Genomic DNA, 19,214 nt, shown 5'->3' with positions numbered 1-19,214 from the left:
AGGTTACTTACTTTTTTAAGTTAAACCAACAAAAAAACAACCAACATTTTTTTACAGTGTGGACAATTGACCAAGACTGAGTCAGGCCACTAATACATTTTGACAATACATTTCACTTGTTTTCCAAAGGCTTTTCAATTACAAACATTAAAAGCTAAGACGAACTGCTCAAATTCTGTACTAATCAAAAGTAATTCATAGTGACCACGGGTCAAAGTTTACTTCTTAGGTTTTTAAGCAGGCTCTTAGTAAGCCACCAAATGTACACTACACTGCATATCACCCTGAATCCCAAGGTGCACTCTGAGTTTTTCCCAGGTGTGTGGAAACACACAGTTCATGGCCCACTAAAGTCTCAGTTATACTCCATTTCGGACTTGTACACAGATAGCTGCGGACTAATTGTATTTGTAGATTGGCGTAGACAGCTCCACACATGCGCAGATGAACGGCGTGTACAGTTCAACACATGGGCACGTACTTGTCCATGCGGTCACAAAAAGTGAAAGATTAGTGCTGAAAATGTGTGTACAGTTATTTTTGTGGCCAACCAATTAGGAGTTGCCCTTTCAGATGCAAAATTTATTAGAGAAGAGTATTTAAATAAAAAAATGAGTCATGCAAGGTGATTTACTAATGTTTGTGCTAGACAATTTACTGGTCTTTGTTTACTCTTACTCTAATTTGTCCTGTTAAGTAAATCTGGCCTTAAAGCTGCTAAGCGAACAATTGCTGAATCAGAAATCTAAACCCGTTTCAATACCTGATGATGATTACGTCATTTCTATCCATGAGAGGTTTGCATTAAGCCCAAAGACTTGCTAATTTTAATCTGTATACTTCTCAGTCTAAGATGAAGGGTAATTTCGAAATAAAGTCTGTAAAAGGACTTTTGTCCTGGTGATTCTGTCTTGGTTCTAACTTCTGAATCCGGTTCTATATTACATGAAAAATATATCGGTCCTTATCTGGTCAAAAGAAAGTTAAATGAAACAAACTTTCTTGTCACAACTCCTGACCGAAGCTGTGTGTGTCATGTAAACAGGTTTAAGGCATATGTAGAAAGAGCTCACTCTAGAAGACAAGCTTCACTGGCTTCCTCTATTGCCACTGTGGGTGTAGTAACAAACTATTCCCTAGAGGAAGATGGTTTGATGAGCAGAGATGTTTCAGTTTCCTCTACCCGGTTGAATGTACGGCAGTATCTCTCTCATCAAACTGGTTAATAGTCTAAAGGCTTATCCAGCTTACGGTGTGATTTCCCTACCTTATTTAGTGATGTGCCTGTGCCCATAAAACAACATCCTTACAGAGTAAATCCACAGAGGCATTTGATAATGTAGACAGAGGTTGAGTATATGCTGCGTCATGGGCTGGCTGTGCCCAGCTAGAGTCCTTGGAGCTCCCCCCTGCTTGCTTGTCCCAAAACCGATAATATATTTCAGTTTTTGAAGGTCAACAATGTGACTCTTTTCAAACCTGACTTCCCAGAATGGAGGACTGAATAGACAGAGATGGTTTAGAGAAGTACTGTATATTATGAAAATAGATCTTCTAAAAGGTTTTTGGCAGGTGCCCCTCCCCAACATTCCTCTGAAATGTCTGTGTTTGTCATCCCCAGTTAGCTTCTAACAGAATAAGGCCCAAGCTTTTGGGATGCGAAACGCAAATGCTACATTTCTGCGAATGATGCATCAGAAACTGTTGGATGTGCCAAAATGTGAAGTGTATCTGGATGCTTTTGTGGTATATTCAGATAACTGGACACAAGACCCTTAAAAAGGTTTTCAAACGCCTATGCTGCTTCCTTGACATTATACTTCTTGCCAAATGTGAGTTTGGAAAAGGAATTGTTTTATACTTACATAAGCATGTAGTTAAAGGGGTGGTTAAACCTGTTGAGTCTAAAATTTCAGTACTCAAATTCCCTGTAACTTGTAAGAAGCAGGAACTGTTTCCTAGGTATGAGTGGGTATTATAGAGGTTTCTGTTCCAATTTGTTTCTACTCAAGTTGTGCGGTTCTACTTCAGGAGGATTAGTACCATATTGAACATCCTGTTTCCTCCTTTTCTAAAATGTTCTCATATGCTGCCTTCACATGCTCTCGGAATTATCGTAAATACGAGTTTCCTAGGTAAAAATTCCACAGGAATGCCACATTTCAAAATTTGAATGCAATAACCTCGTAATCACGACATCAGAAGTGGGAATTATCAAATTTCAGATAACACATGAAGGCGGCATTAGACCCAGAAGCAGCGCTATAAAGGAAGCTTGGGCACTGTTGTTTGCTCTTTAACAATCTGATGTGTACTTGAGGAGTAGCTCTAATCCTATAAATGGTATACTGACCATAACTCTTAGGTATTTGTTTCCCAAATGTCAGGTTCCAATCTCGCTGTCCAGGAATATGATCTAGACATTCGACACAAAGACACTGAAAATGTTATGGCATATGCTTTCTAGAGTATAAAGAGATGGTGTTCTCTATTTGTCCCTTGTACCTTTCTTTCCTAATGTAAATGGTAAGAGTGAACATTTTTTACCACACACTCTAGTTTGTATTCTCGGTGGTGGGGTGTTACATCCTGGGGTCATGTGTAGTTTTTTCCCCTTTGTGAGTGTGTTTTTGCCGTGTGCTTTCTGTCTTTCTCCCTCGCTGTGATTGCCCTGCTGTTAATTAGCCACAGCTGATTCTTGTAAGGACTGTGCAGCAGAGGGCAACCACTATAGCTGTGTCTCATTTCGTTAAATTTCGAAGGCTGCGTCCTCCGGAGGACACGTCCTGTGTAGGATGCAGTATACGGAGTGTCCTCAATCAGAATTAAACGAGACGTCCTTCGTAGGACACACAGGCAGGAAGTATCACGCTGCTATGCCAACAAGTTCAGCCTCGTTGCGCTCTCACGCCAGTTATATGAATGAAAATTATTTATAACTTGAAAATGACCATGAAATGTTTCTTGTCTTGACACCAGTGTACTGTTCTAACCGTTTAAAATGCACTAAACAGTTGTAATCCTGTTTACCACATCTGTTTGAGGTAATAGAGTTAAAAAAAAAAAAAAAAAAAAAAAGCTTGAACTACTTATTTTAAACACCACACCTACGCTCGCATATATATCTGGCGGTGGTGCCGTTTTTTCATATAATATAAAAAAAAAATGACGGTTGTTAACGGAGACGCAAAGAATTGTGGGTTATCTCCAGCCGTGAAGGCTACACCTCATGCACCCTCCGAATTCCTGTGAAAGAAGGACGCATTCGAAGGTCACGTTTGGAGAGTCCTCCTCACTTTTATGAAATGAGACGGCCTTATGACATATGCACCCTTCGAATGCGACCTCCGGAGGACGCAGCTTTCTGAAATGAGACACAGCTTATGAGGCTTTTTACACCTGGTCATTCATCCATTTTCTCTGATTGGATATCTATCTGATTTGTTTGACCGGTTACATTTACACTTGGCCACATTAATGTTTTACTGCAAAATGAATATAAATCCAATCTTCAATTCCTGTGCCGGCATATGCAAATGTAATGTGCTCATGTCAACAAATGCAACAGATATGAGCTACATTTTATCATCAGCTAAATTCAAGATCAAAGTCGCAGTATGAGAGAGAGTGGCATAAAGGGTTACTTCAGCGATTAGCATATGGCTTCAGTAGAAACCCCGGAGTATATTCAAATAAATATGTTTAGCACAGCAGAGCTAGTCAGAGCGCTCAATATGCTGTAAAACTTCAATTAATATTAATAATATTTGTTTAAATCACTGAATGAAGCCTGCTATATTTGGGAGAGTTTGACAAGAGTCGTGAGTCTCGTGACCTTAAAGGGGGGGGGTGAAAAGCTGTTTCATGCATACTGAGCTTTTTACACTGTTAAAGACTTGGATTCCCATCCTAAACATAGACAAAGTTTCAAAAACTAATGCTGGACGTTTGATGGAGTATTTCTTTGTCAAAAATACCGGTTTCTCACAAGTTTCGGATAGTTTTTTTCGAGTATGGCTCGGCTTGACGTGAACGGAGCAGAAGGTCCTTGTATGGGCCATACGGGCTCTTCTCCCGGTGGGGTGCGCGCGTGCGTGACTAGAGCGAGAGAGGAAATGCACACCCATAAACACTCGCTCAGCTGCAGATCCAGTCGTCCGTGAACACTTCTGTCATGCCGCGCACCACTTTATTCCTATGAGTGACATCAAGCAACTTCAACGCTTCAGCACAGCATTCCGGGAAGGCAGCGCTGCATTTGAACCGATTTGAACGCAGAAATGACCGGAAGCTTCACAACATCGCTTTAGTCGCTTCGCAAAGTGGATTTCCACGGTCACTGCTGTCACAGGACTTCACCAAATCATACCAAAGAAGTGTGTTTTTGACGGAGCGGTCCCAGCGATAAAGGTTCGGTCTTGCTTTGGAAGCAGCCGGTGAGTTAAACTGCTTCAAATATCTCTGCTATTGGCTATCGTCGCGTGAGTAAACATCAGTAAACGATACGATCGCGTGCTTCGTCATTCAAATGCGCTAACGTTACTCCATTGTTGTTCTATGTATAACGTTATACTAGTCTGAAGTGCAAAACCGTTTTGCTTCCTACTGCTAAGGTTTAGTCGCATACAATAGTCCATAAACCGAATCATGTCCTCATAAACTGCGAGTAAACACACACAAATGTTGACAGGCCACTAAATACAGTACATACCACAGAGACGGACGTCCTGCTGTTGCTCCTGTTCAATTTATTTCAGCCTCCGAATGTGATTCTGGATCATATCTATTAGCTGAGATCAATAGTCATGGGTTTGTCCACGCTTGAGGACGTCACCGCTTTGCGCATTTGTCATTATTTAGCTCCGCCCACACGATACGCCTCCAGCCGCTCGTTTTTTTCCGGAAAGACTCGGTACAGCCTATATTTATTTTATAAATATAATAAAACTAAAGACTTTTCGGAGATATGAAGAATGCAATACTACTCTATAGGTACTCAAGATTGACATGAGATTGACTGAAACTGAGTGTTTCACCCCCCCTTTAAATTGCTTGCACAAAACTCTTGATTATAGCACTCAAAAGATTTAAACCGTTATCTGCAGTGAGGGCGAGAGAGAGCGAGAGAGCGCGAGAGAGAGAGAGAGAGAGAGAGAGAGAGAGAGAGAGAGAGAGAGAGAGAGAGAGAGAGAGAGAGAGGTCTGCGCTCTTGGCCATTAGTTAATTTATAATAATTATATATAATAATAATTATATGATTTATAATAACAATCTACTTGTTTTTGTGTAAGTAATACGTTGTCAAATATGTATAAACTTAAATAGACAAACTATACAAGTAGTTATGTCTCTTTGTATTCATTTATCCTGTTATTGATGTAATGAGCGTCATTGACAAAATGTGCGCCCAGATATTCGAATATTCGTGTTTGTTTTAGAGGGAATATTCGAACGTCATTTTTGAGCAGTTTTGACAGCCCTAGCCAGCAGAGGGAGCCATTCCGGATGTTTTGAATCCGCGCATGGGGGATGGGAGATGGTTAGCAAACGGAGCTATGGTTAGCAATGTAAGTCTTTTAACTTCTCAAATAAATTTTTATGAAAGTTAAGCTTGCAAAGGCATGAACTGAAACGCGCCAGACTGAACTCACGTTGTGAATGTATGCCGCGAGTGTAGTCGCGATTATCTCAGCTCTCATCACGAGACCTCATTAGCTCATTTATCTGACTCCTGCAGTTAGTGCTCAGTGCTGTGATACTCGCGCGGTGACTCACTCATTATATTGAACAGACACGTTCAGTTTTTAATTGTAGTGTCTTGTCTTCTCCATCTCAGTCACAGTAATCCAGGTGGCTTTGGGAATGGCCTCACAGGGCAGCGAAGCATTTTGGGAATTGTAGTCTTTCATCCCCATGAGACAAAAATAAATTTTCTGTCTTTTCTCAGTCTAGAAAGGCACCAAATTCAAAAATAATTTCACATTTCTACGACATTGATGACCCAGTTTAAATACAGATTCATCCTCCCAGCGCTGAAGTACCTCTATAAGCACTGGTAAGATCATTTGTTCTCATTACTTTTGAAGATGACTGTGTTTTGAGCATCTGTGACTTTCAGTTTTATAGGTGCATTGGCTTGCTGAAGAGATTCTCATCTATGGCTATGTGTGTTTCAGTAGCGCTGCCATATCTGGCTATAACATGTTATACAGCCTATAACACGCTCAACAACCAGATGCATTTACACTTGTCCACGGAATGCGCCCCAGAACACCTCCTGAAGATGCGCCCCAGATGCGCCCCAGAACACCTCCTGAAGTGGTTTGATTGATCGGATTTAAATCCATCTCGAAAGCGTTTCCATCAGATAGATATCTAATTAGTGACCAAGTGTAAAAGGCCCTATCCGAGGCAAGAAAGAACAGTTTCATTTTGAAATACCTACATGTTTATCTCTGTTTTTTTGTGTGTGTTTGTTTGTTTAGTAAGGGAGTAGAGGTAGGCTCTTGTTGTGGATTTCTTTTCTTTTGCATACATAAGTAGTTTAAGGTGTTTTCACACTAGGTCCTTTTCAGGGTTTCACAGTTTCGCATGTTTTTTGGCCCATAGGACATGTGAACTCTCCAAACGATCTCAGACCCCTTTAAAGCGAACCGAGCTGAGACAATCTCGAGAGGTGGTCTGGGTACGGTTCGATCTCATCTTATGGTATGGTTCACTAAAAATACGCAGTCTGAAGACAAACCGCTCTGGGCTTACTTGGTTTTTCTGTTCTGTTTCTGTTTTTCATCATGGCTGCTTCTGGCAAATCTACTATTCGTCTATTATTCATTCACAACTTACATTTGTTTATTGCAATTTTAACTATTTCAGAACTGTGTGAGAAAGACACGCGACTGCGTGCCTCGCCAGTATAAAATGGTGTTACGAGAAATCATTTCAAATACTTATATCACTGACAACAGTAGTCCTGCCAGGGTATTGTCATTTAAAAGTTGTTTTTGCAGCCCTCAACTTTGTCTTTTTTCATCAGGCAAAATTAAAAATTGCTTGCCATTATACTTGGTGATGTGAGGCGTGCATGCAATGCAGCTGCTTCTTATTCCATGAAGCTCCCATTATACCGTTTTTTTGTTGTTGTTGTTCTGATTAATGCCAGAGAACTCTTCAGCCAAGTAATCAGTAGAGTTGTGGCCACTTTTACACACCATACACCTCAGCACTTACAGATGACAGTTCATTATCTAGCAAAGATGAAATTTCACAAACTGACTTATTACAAAGGCGGCATCGTATCACAGTACCATGCTCGAAAACACTGAGCTCAACCCATTTTTTTCCCACAAGTGTTTGTAAATGATCTGTAAAAAAATTCAGGTCTCCAACACATCTACATTTTTTAGTTGGCCAGATTGAATATCTGTGAATTAAATTGCATCCATTCACAGAAATTAAATTTGGCCAACAGAAAAATTTAGATGTGATCAGTCACTTGAAAATTTTTATTTGGAGAACTTAATGTTGTTGTTGTTGTGTTTTTTTTGTTTTGTTATTTGTTACATTTATTAACTTTATTTTTTTATTATTTTTTTTGCCAGTCCAGTCCTGGCCCTAATATAACAATGTTCTATCCATACAGAGGGGCATACTTTAAATGTTTCGAGATTAATAAGGCATCGTTGAGTAAACTTTTTTTTATCTTTGAGAAAAAGTATATATAATTTGACTATCTAATTGCCGGCCCGAGAGTCCTGGTTTTCAGTAATGAAAATATGGTAAATGCAGACTGCATGCGTATGTGCTTGATTTTATACACCTGTGGCAATGGGTCTGATTGAAACTTAATTGAAAAAATAAGCTGTTTACCTGTGTTGTCTTACCTTAAAGAAACATAGCACAAGCACACAGTTAATGTAATAAACAACAACTGATACTCTGTTAGGAAACCTGTGTGAATGTGAAGGCAATAAAGCGCTCACATCATTTGAAGACTCAAGACTTCAAATTGTCTTAAGTACTTTCTGTTAACCAGTTTTAAGACATTCTTACAACCACCTAAGCACCACAGAATCATCTGAAGAAAACACACACAAAGAAATAAATAAAGTCTTTCAAGTGAGACAAACCAACATTTTACAAACGTCTCTGAGGTGTAGGAGACAAGACGGTGGCTGTCAACTGACATTAACAAAGTGTGGCATCCAATTTCTGTTAACTAACATCGTTCCATACGTTACGCACACCTTGCAAAATGCACAATAATGAACAAAATCAAAATTAAAATCTAGACCCTAGACCCCCACCTCACAGATAGTTTGCATTATATCTCACTATACACATCAATGTAGCTCGTTAATAACTGAGATGCTATCATACTCACTTTACAGACAGCTCATTCTCCAAAGAAGATATTTTGTGTTTTGCCCTCTGAAGTGCACACTGAACATCCCGTGCCATGCTTCTGATATTCATATATTGTGTTAGTGAGTGTAGAAAGCTGGCGTTTTCTAACTAGACACCGTATACTTCATCTCAGCTTGCACATCCCATGCATACGCATGCAACATGATCCATGCGAGAAGACAATGGCTGTGTCTCAAAACCACATCTAACAGGAGTAACCGTGAATGCAAGAGGAAGCTGTCTGAAAGGGATGTCCAGGTACTAACCCAGACTGTTTCCAAAAAACATAAAACCACATCAGCGATGGATTGAGTTACTATATCATGGCATTCCCTACTGTGCATGATGGGCAGGGACTACTGAACCATTCTAGAGGACCATGTGCACATAATGGTTCAAACATTGTACCCTGAAGGGGGTGTCGTGTATCAGCATGATAATGCACCAATACACACAGATAGACTTAGAATGGTTTGATGAACATGAAAGTAAGGTTGAACATCTCCCATCGCCTGCAAAGTCACCAGATCTAAATATTTTTTTAGCCCTTTTGGAGTATTCTGGATAAGCAAGTCAGAAAATGTTTTCATCCACCAGCATCACCTGACCAATGTTCTGGAAGAGGAATGACTCAAAATCCATCTCGCTTCTGTGAAGGACTTGTATGTGTCGTTCCAAAGACAAACTGATGCTGTTTGGCCGCAAAAGGACCTTATATTACACATTATTGTGTTCTAAAACCAGGTGTTTCATTTGTTAACATTTATTAGTATACACCATGGTATATTAATAATTTATATGATAATAGTTTAGCTACATTGGGTTTATATGGGTCAATGATAAGCAAAGATGTCTGAAATTACTTTTTTCATTTCTCAATATGCCGTTTTTGTAAAAAGGTAAAATGCCATACTAAACTATTATAATAACCTTGGCACACCCATAAAGGTTTAAAACAAATTGCCACAGTGCTATTCATTTATTGGATTTTTCAAATATTTTTTAATGAAATATGTTCATTGTTTAAATAAAGAATAAATTAATTACACTAAACTGAGTTGTATTAATTGCATTATTTTGTTACAAAAATACAAATTATACAATATTCTATATACACACACATTTTAAACGAACAAGTCCAGACAAAATGAGTTCCATGTAATTGACCTACATCACAGTAGCAGTATCAGCAAACCGAAAACGGCTGTCTAGGTAGGCAGCGCACTAAGTGTTGAGACACAGCCCTTGAATCCATCCAAACCGCGACGCACTAGTAGGCTATAGCCTACTTGTAACAAAGTAGCACTTTACCAAAGCCGGTGTCTTTCAAACAGGTCAAATGTGTTACTATTACAATTTCAAGACAAGACAAGGCAAGACAAGACAAGACAAGGCAAGACAAGACTTAACTAGTCAAAGCAGTCAAACTAGTTGCCTTCACCTTGCAGCCTAAATCCCTCCTCGACTGGCTTCAAAATACAAACACTAGCTTTCTCTTCATTAGTCATTCAGTGAAAGCATGAATAATAATGCAATGAGACATCGATAGGAGTTGTCATTGAAAGATGGACCGTCTTCGGACTTACCATTGATACGCGTTATGGAGTCGGCATTTATTTGGTGCTGGTCGAACAGGATTGTTTCCTAAAAGTTTTGGAGGGGAACTTCCTACTACAGTGTGCGCAGTCAAGCTTCATTCCGGCCCACCGGGACAGACAGTGCTGCGTTTGTCCACTAGAGGCCACTCACCCTTAACACAGATAATAAAACAGCCACAGTACTCTTATCTATCTATCTATCTATCTATCTATCTATCTATCTATCTATCTATCTATCTATCTATCTATCTATCTATCTATCTATCTATCTATCTATCTATCTATCTCATTATTAGTTTTTTTAATCATATAGCCTTTGCTATTGCTACAATAGCCTGTATTAAATATTATTATTTAATAATAATAAAATTGCCAGTATATACAAAAATATTATTTAACTTGGCAAAAAGCATACTGTCTCCATATACGTTAAAATACATGCCTTTACTTTCCAAATGTTTTAACCCCTCTGCTATTAAGAAGGACCAAAATACTCTTAAGTAATTAAATAAATAATGAAGTAAAACATTAATTAAATGTACCAGTTTATTCTAATAAATAAATAAATAAATAAATCCGTCTATAAATGTATCTATTTATTTTGTAAAAATGTAAACACAAAATGTATTGTTTGCTATATTTCACAATATCCTCTTTCACACAATTTTACTGTTTCCATTTTATTTTTCTTTCATAATAAAACGTGATTGATTTGTCTGCCCGCTCTTCAAATTTAAACCATATCAAAGCACCACCCGCTGCATGTTGATTGGCATTTCTGAAATGTCCTATCATTATGATAAATGGCTTTTATCAAACATTTTATTATGCAAAACGATATATTTAAACACAGTAATAGTGTGTGAACGAGGATATTGTGAAATGTATTAAACAAGAAATATTGTGTTGTCATGAAATTTTACCAAATAAATAGATACATTTAATTATTAATTTATTAATTGATTTAAATAATTATTTATTACATTCATTATTTATTAAATAATTATTTCAGAATAAACTGGTATATTATTTAATTATTTATGTAATTATTTAATTTGCGCCACGTGACCTACAGGGGGCGCTTATACCGACTCTGCGACTGCTCGGATGTGTCTCACTCTATGGTCTCACTGTTATTCTAAACCGAGCTGCTTGACTTGAACCATGGTCACCGCGTTCTCACGGCTCTGTGAGGATTTATCAAAACTATCAGAAGAATGCCACTTTTACCTGTTTAACTACGAAAGCATGATGAGTTAAATGAAAGAGAAATGCAAGTTTCTGTGAAGCTCATAACTCTAATGGGATTTACGAACACCTAGTTACCGGTAATTCATTAATCACCGCTGTTCAAACTTTCCTAAGGTGAAGGAGATAACTCAGCTGTTTAACAGAAGATGTTATAATGGGGAGTTCTCTTTGGTTCCTGTTCTTGTTACTGCACTTCAATGAGGGAATTCACGGTAAGCTTGTTTAATTATAATCGTAGAGTTTGTGAACGCAGTGTTTCATTAAACTCATCAGTGCTAATGTGTTGACGTGGACACAATGTTTCGAGATAAACATCGGTGTAAATGTTAGTAGGCCTACTGTAACGTTATATCGGACGTTTATTATTAACACGAGCAGAAAGTTATAATATTCCTTGTATTACCTTTCGCATAATAATATGCATAATAATATTTTTTTAAATGAAATTCTGAGGATTGACAAGGTTTGTTATTACAGATTCAAAACTAATGGAGCCTGAACGTGTTTAAACAGATCATCTCTGGTTTTGTTATTGTGGTCGAGTGTGGTAAAATAAAGTTGTTTTAATATTTTAATCACTAGATTTTTTTGGGCAGAGAATGTATTTGAAATTGTGTTTCAAAAATTTACTTTTATTTAAATTAATGAGACACACTTTTAATTTGTATCAACATTTATATATATAATATAACATTTATATTATATAAAAACCCTCCTATAATAACAATCCAATATTTAGAGTCTCTTATTCTGTTACTGGCTGCTAATTAAATCAGTGTCTAGATAGATAGACGAACAAGGCTGCTACTTTATTGATTGTAGAGTAAGGTCTTCAACAGGACATTGTAGTTTCCTTATTTACCTCTTTCCTTGGGAATGAATGTGATGTTTGATGCAGATGTTCAGGACAGCCGTGTTGGCACAGTAAATCTTTCAGACATCTGCAGCATGCATGACGTCTGCTGTCCACAATCAGAAGAACTTACACACTGACAGATGCCAGAAATGGTATCAGCACAATAGACGTCTTAGAAAAGATCACAAAAGCCTGTTGAAGAAAATATAAAACTTATTTCCAATTTTTTGTCGCATAGTTGACACTTAAAGACTTGACATTTAGAATCAAAAACCACAAAGTATGTGATGTGAATTATAGTTGCAAGAAAAAAATATTTGAACGGCTTGCAGAATCTTTAAAAATGAGAATAATTTATTACAAAATAAGAGATCTTAGAAAATGTTATGTTTTTATTTAGTACTGTCCTGAATTTTACATAAAAATCTTTACATATGTTTACATATGTTTACAAGACAAAAAATAGCCTAGCTGAAAATTCAAAAGTTTATGAACCATTGATTCTTAATACCGTGTGTCGTTCCCTGGATGATCCACGGCTATGTTTTGTTTTTGTTTTGTGATGGTTGTTCATGAGTTTCTTGTTTGTCCTGAACAGTTAAACTGCCAAATGTTCTTCAGAAAAATCCTTCAGGTCCTGAATAATCTTCAGTTTTCCAGCATCTTTTGCATATTTGAACCCTTTCCAGCAGTGTATGTTTTGACATCCATTCAAACTGAGGACAGTTGAGGGACTCAAACACAACTATAAAAAAATAAATAAAAAAAATCAAACATTCACTGGTGCTCCAGAAGGAAACGCAATGCTTTAAGAGCCGGGGGGTGAAAAGGTATTTATTTTGAAGATCAAGGTAAATTGTACTAAATTTGTCTTCTGGGTAACATGTACGTATCTTCTGTTGCTTCTGAAGGGCAGTACTAAATGAAGAAAATTATATTTGAAAAAACAAAAGATAGTTTTGGACCTCTTCATCCTGGTCAAAAACTTTCATCCCTGACGTTATGCATCGTGTTTCTTTCTGGATCCATGACATCCCAATATATCTGGGACTGATATAGGTCCTTAGCAATGAGGATTCCATAAGAAATTTTTCATAAAAACAAGAATCTGACATGCAAACTTCAGAAAAATCTTTTTTTGTTTTTGTTTTTTGGAGGGGGGGGGGGCAGTTGTTTTAATTGAGGGAAACACAATACATTTCTAGTTTCAGTTTTATACAGACAAACTTCTTCAAATGCTGTAAGTATGAGCTTTTTGAAAAGTTACCCACATTTGGTATTCAGCCATTGAAAATGGGTAAAATTCATCAATTTGGACATGGAGTCATATTGGGAATCCCATATCTATGGGATTGAACCATAGGACCTTAAAGATACCAAGAAGAAATGTTAAGAATGGGAATCTGGAAAGATATCTTTATTTTTAAAGGATATCTATATTAAGACATCTTTAATACTTTCAGTTACAGGCACTCAGAAAGGTATGTTCTGTTCCATTGGCAATAGTGTTAATAGACAAATGGGATGCATTTCTAGTTTCAACGTTATTTGTTCATCAGTTATGTATGCAAAGTGACCCACAGAAAATGTGTATAATTTACTCATAGAAAGCCACATTGAAATCCCAAAGTCTCTGGAAATGAAACATATTGGGCCTTAACAAATTAAGACACTAAAAGAAAAGTTTAAGAACCAGAATCTAATGCCCCATTTCCACCAAAATTACCCGGAACAGTTTGTACCAGGAACTTTTTTTAGAGGAACTTTTCTCCCCCCAGTCCTGCTACGGTCTGCGTTTCCACCACGATATAAAGTTCCGTGAAGATTAGACAAATTAGTCCGAAGAGGTAGGACTGCGCGCGACTGCTCCTCCAAGTCGGTGACGGACAGTAATCATTTTTGCGCGACACTAGCCACGTTTACAAGCACACTTTTTTTGTCATTCCGATTGAAAGATTTAGTGGACTGTTTACATGAGTTGTTATCTAAACCGATCTGGTGTTTGCATGTGATGACTTTCAGTCGCAATCATTTTGTCACATTCATTTTGTCTGCCGCATCAAAAATATCAACGCTGTTTTCTCCAGCAGCTGGAATATGTTAACTGTAGCCATAGCAACTCTTAACGGCCACCAGGACTAATACAGTATTATATAATAAGCTATTTATTTGTTGTAAAGTGTAATAATCATCTCAGAAAAAAATGTATTCTTCTGTCAGGCGCAGTTAAAGTAAAAACTGCCTGGGGCAATATACGCTGTGTCATTACAAACTTACAAAATAAAAAGTTTACCTCAGAAAAATGAACTTTCCTCTCTTGTCAACATGAGCGGCACGCGCTGTCATGTCATGTAAGGACGCACACTTAAAAGTAATCGGGTCAGGTCATTTACATGGTGAAAAATAAGACTGTAAAAAAAATGAATAACGGGTATGGAAGATATTCAAGCTGTACTGCTTTTGCTGGTTATGTATAAGTTTACTAAAGAGGTAATTAACAACGACAGAAAAGAGCACTAGCATATTCAGAAAGCTTGTAAAGCTAGATTTAAAATGACAATGTATATTATTATCAGCTATTACGGACATTGAACGTGAGATGGCTGAGACGAGCGCGCGCCATCAGACAGAGAGCAAGACTGATATTTACTGAACGCAGAACGAACCTCGCAAAAGACTTTTAAAAATGTCGGTTGAAATAAAATGCTAAACCAATCAGCATGTTCAACACCCAAGTCCTGCCCTCGAAAGTTCCTGAACTTTGAAAAAGTACTACCTCGCGAGCAGGGCAGTTTGGAGGGGGAAAATTTACACAGAACTTTATTTAGACCCTGGTTCCTGCGGTCAAAACACACCGAGTACCACCCCAAAGTTCCTGGGTAAAGTTCCTGCGTTGGAAACGCGGCTTATAATGATATTAAAGCTACACTGTGATATTTTCCCCCATCTAGTGGTGAAAAGGTATATGACCATCCAGTGAATAATAGTTTCTGTTCCTCTCAATTCTGATTTCGTTTTAACACATACGGTGGCCGATTTAGTCCAAGATTAACATGGCAATCCCCCTCTTCACATTCGACACGGTGCCATCGAGTATTAAAACGCGAAAGGCGAAGCTTAAATTTATGGGTATGTCCCTCTTTGGCTAATGTACTTTCAAGATGGAGGGGCAACATGGCAACCAGCATTCAAACCCCTCACCCGTATGTATTTTCAATGGCATATTATAAATGTACGAGAATACTTTATTACTTGAAAGAAGTAAATATACATTAATGAGCACATATATTTTTGAAAGAACTAAGTGTTTTTAGCTAAGAATAAACAAAAAAAGTTACACTGTGTAGCTTTAAGATACCAAATACTTCTTTAGTTACAGGCATGCACACTTAGAGCAAAAACATAAACTCTTTCTGATGTAACATCAGCCGAACAGTTGTCCAAATTTGACCCATTGAACATATTTCTGGCCAAAGAGCCGTAGAACTTTAACTTACTATACATACATACATACATATATATATATATATATATATATATATATATATATATATATATATATATATATATATATATATATATATATATATATATATATATATATATATATATATATATATATATATATATATATATATAGTTAACTGCCTGATATTGTTTGGTTTCTGTTCTTGCATTAGAAACATGTCAAACTTGTTGGATGATCACCGAAATTGGAAACTTTGTCCTGCGTCCCACAATACGTAAACAGTGTCCCACATTTCAATTATGTCTTCTTTCCTAAAATTGCAATACCACAATAGGAAATATACAACTAAAATGCAATTGGCATTAAAAAAAATCCATTTGTAAATCCAAATCCAGTGTTTGTTTGTTTTTTATATACACCTACTATCATTTCATTCAGTTCATTTAATTCCCATTTAGTAGACTGAATAGGTCCCATAGAGTAGATTACATTGTATCACTCAAACCTGATCAAACTGAATGCCAGTCACAGAGCTGGTCACAATTAACAAAGCTTATTGATGATTTAAAACTTTATCATCCAACGTGATGGCAAATAGGCTTTCGAACTAATTTAAATCAATAACTGTAGTAAGTTTTATCACATGTCCCACGATATCACATCTACAGTCCTGTAACAGAACAATAACCAGGTGGTCACCCTAGTCAAACTGTATGTCCTCCAGGGGTACGGTTTACCAAAAACCCTTCCAACCAAACGGTGACTCAGGGTAACATGGCTCGACTGGGCTGTGCCTTTGAGGGTTTGAGTGAACCAGAGATCGTCTGGATGAAGGATGGAGAGAAGATCTACAGCACTGATCAGATGTACATCACATTGGATGCACATCACTGGGAGACCTTCTACAGGTAGGACGGTGTGATGTCAGTCCCTGTTGTTGTTTTGTCAGTGGTCGGAAACCAAACATAACTGTTTGAGACCGTTTGTAGGGAAAAACTGAGACCTCAGAGAGTATAAAGAGGGTATTGAAACTGATTAAAGTTATGATGTGCCAAATCTCAGACTATGCAATTTTCAATGTTGTTTACAAGCGCTACTATTACACCTGTTTCTCCAACTAGTGTTAGAGATTTAAACACAAACATGTGTTGCGTATGTCTTGTTGAGGAAAGGTGCGCCACTGCCAAGTGATCATGCTTTTCATGCCAAGCAGGCAATGAAACGGATGAAAAAATCCCATACATTAAAGGTAGGGCGGCAGTTGCGGTAACACTAGCAATAGCAAGCCAGTTTTAAAAGAGATCCCACGCTCCCTTCTGAGTGTCTCCAAAGCCACGCCCCCTCTAAAATATATGAACACACAGCCAGAACAGAGTTATTATAGATAAATGACCACATGTCTCTCTTAAAGCAGGGCTGTAACTACCATTGGTGTTGAGGGGGACAAGTCTCCGTCGATAATTGGAACAGACCGTTTAAAACGTTACATTTTTAGGCTGATCTTCCTCAGCTCATCAATGTCAAAATGATAGCCAATACCAAAGAGGAGTGTCAGTTCTAAAGCTAAAGTTCTAAAGAGTGAGTTCATGATGCTAATAGCTAAATATACTTTTTTACATTGTTTATGTTTAACGACCCACAGTAACATTAAGTGATGCAAAATACTTTTTAAATGTAATTTTATCATTTTGAATTGAAAACATGGTATTGTTTAAATTATATTTCTAGCTGATTGTATCAAAGCAAGAAGGGTGTTTTTTGTTTGTTGTTTTTGTACATATTAGACATACAAACAAGAATGAATCTGTGCATATTTTTAAATAAAATATTATTTGCAAAGAGTTTACATGGATTACTTTACAAATATATAGGCTATAATTAGACCAGGAACTTTTTTTACCTTTATTTTTTTCTTAATTCCCTTAAATCCCCTTTAATCCTGTAATTACTTTTTTTTTTTTTTAAATTAAATACCCACCCACCCACCCCCCTCCATTGTTCAAGACATGGTTATTGGCCTTGTTTCAAAGCACATGACATTACAATAATAATGAACGTGAACAACTTAAAGAGCTTCTACCACCTGACTGCTGCATATTAATTTTGGCATTGATAGTGTTGACACAGCACATTACAGTGGGTGGCTCAGAGTAGAACATCATGGGTTGCTATCTCACAATTACGGTTATGTCCAAAAGGGCCTTTTAAAGGAGGGTCTGGAGCCATATAGACACCAGATTATAATAGAGACTTGTGGGTACCGGGTAGACTATTTTGACTTGGACAAGTAAACAAAAAAATATTTTTTCTAAAAGGGAGTTTGTCCAGTTGTCATGGACTTGGGTGTCTCTGGATACTTGCTCAGTGTCTCTACCAGTATCTATTTTTTTATCACTGTGTGGGTACAGAGCTAGAACACCAGAACAATTGTTTATGTTTTTTTTTGTTAGATACCACTGTAACTCCAACGTCATATGATCACATTCATTACTGTCTGTATGGTAAAAGATATCAAGAAAGATTAATACACTTTATCAAGGACTTAAAAAAAAGATTATCAAGTCTAAAATGTTTGATACTTTAGCCAGTCTCTGACCTTTATACAAGCTTATTTGGATCGTTTAGGATACACAACATTCAAAAGTTTTGAGGGCAGTAAGATTTTGTTTTTATAAGAAATTAATACTTTTATTCAGCAGGGGCTCATTAAATTGGCCAAAAGTAAAGACATGAACATTATATTCTTTGAAGAAAGTATTAAGGAGAACAAAAATCAACCGCAAAAATCAATTTTACCACTAATTATTATTGTTAATCATGGATGATGATAATAAATGTTTCTTGAACAGAAAATCAGCATATTAGAATGATTTCTGAAAGATCATGTGACACTGAAGAGTAATGATGCTGAAAATTCATCTTTGCCATCAAAGGATTAAATTACGTTTTAGAATATGCCCAAATAGAAAACTTTTAAAGGATATAGCTCAGTCAGGCATTTTACATAAATACCACATTAAATATACAGATAGGCCATATAAATCAAAATATAGAATATTGAAGCTCACACATTGTCACACTATAGCAACCTTTGGAGATCATTTACAGCTTTATGTTGAGCGGTCAGTTCCAACTGGAATGTGGTAGAAGACAATAAGTAATGCAGATGTATAATGCAGTAATGCAGACATTAGTAACATGAGCTTGCTTTACTGAACACTGTCAATGCTGATAATCTCTTGCACGTGTCGTGACGCAGTCCATGTTGCCTAGATGCTGATTTAGGCCAGTCTTAGACTAAACACAGTTTGGGTGGAAATTTGCTTTTGAAAGTGCTGCCTTGCTGTAAGATTAGGCTAAAGAGGATAACAAATGGTAGAGAGAGAAACTGGCTTATTGAATTATAGGCGTCACGTTTCCTTGCTGAATGCCATGCTGACAGCATAATCTATAAATGTCTTTTTTCACATGTCATAGTTGTAAACAAGTGTATACGTCATGCATTTGTTTTATATGAATGCAATTCATGCCGTTTGTTGCTCAACTGACCTTTGTCTACATAAATCTCAGACTGAATGGCTCTAGTATAGTTATAAAACTTTGAGACTGTGGCATTATTTAATTTTCATTATTATTT

General features: G+C 37.1%; 2 protein-coding genes across 3 annotated transcripts in view; one reads left to right on the top strand and one right to left on the bottom strand.

Moving 5' to 3' along the window:
• The window catches only part of mipol1 (mirror-image polydactyly 1), a 116,868-nt gene extending 106,740 nt beyond the window's left edge, over positions 1–10,128 (bottom strand). Inside the window, exon 1 of one of the 2 annotated variants that reach the window (XM_067455938.1) lies at positions 9,990–10,128. The gene's annotated coding sequence lies outside the window, so the exon portion shown is untranslated. Of the gene's footprint in view, positions 1–2,353; positions 2,396–9,989 lie in introns of those variants that run through there. The other variant, XM_067455939.1, reaches the window with a different exon arrangement.
• Positions 10,129–11,151: 1,023 nt separating this feature from the next.
• tyro3 (TYRO3 protein tyrosine kinase) overlaps positions 11,152–19,214 on the top strand; it is a 33,681-nt gene continuing 25,618 nt past the window's right edge. The window contains exons 1-3 of the mRNA XM_067455933.1: positions 11,152–11,274; positions 11,367–11,464; positions 16,302–16,485. Coding sequence (XP_067312034.1) covers positions 11,407–11,464; positions 16,302–16,485 — 242 coding nt within the window. The 5' untranslated portion in view covers positions 11,152–11,274; positions 11,367–11,406. The remainder of the gene's footprint in view (positions 11,275–11,366; positions 11,465–16,301; positions 16,486–19,214) is intronic.

Source organism: Pseudorasbora parva, chromosome 10 (assembly GCF_024679245.1).
Source record: "Pseudorasbora parva isolate DD20220531a chromosome 10, ASM2467924v1, whole genome shotgun sequence".
Classification (NCBI taxonomy): domain Eukaryota; kingdom Metazoa; phylum Chordata; class Actinopteri; order Cypriniformes; family Gobionidae; genus Pseudorasbora; species Pseudorasbora parva.
The sequence above is the reverse complement of the archived record's forward strand: the minus strand, read 5'-3'. Positions and strand labels throughout refer to the sequence as shown.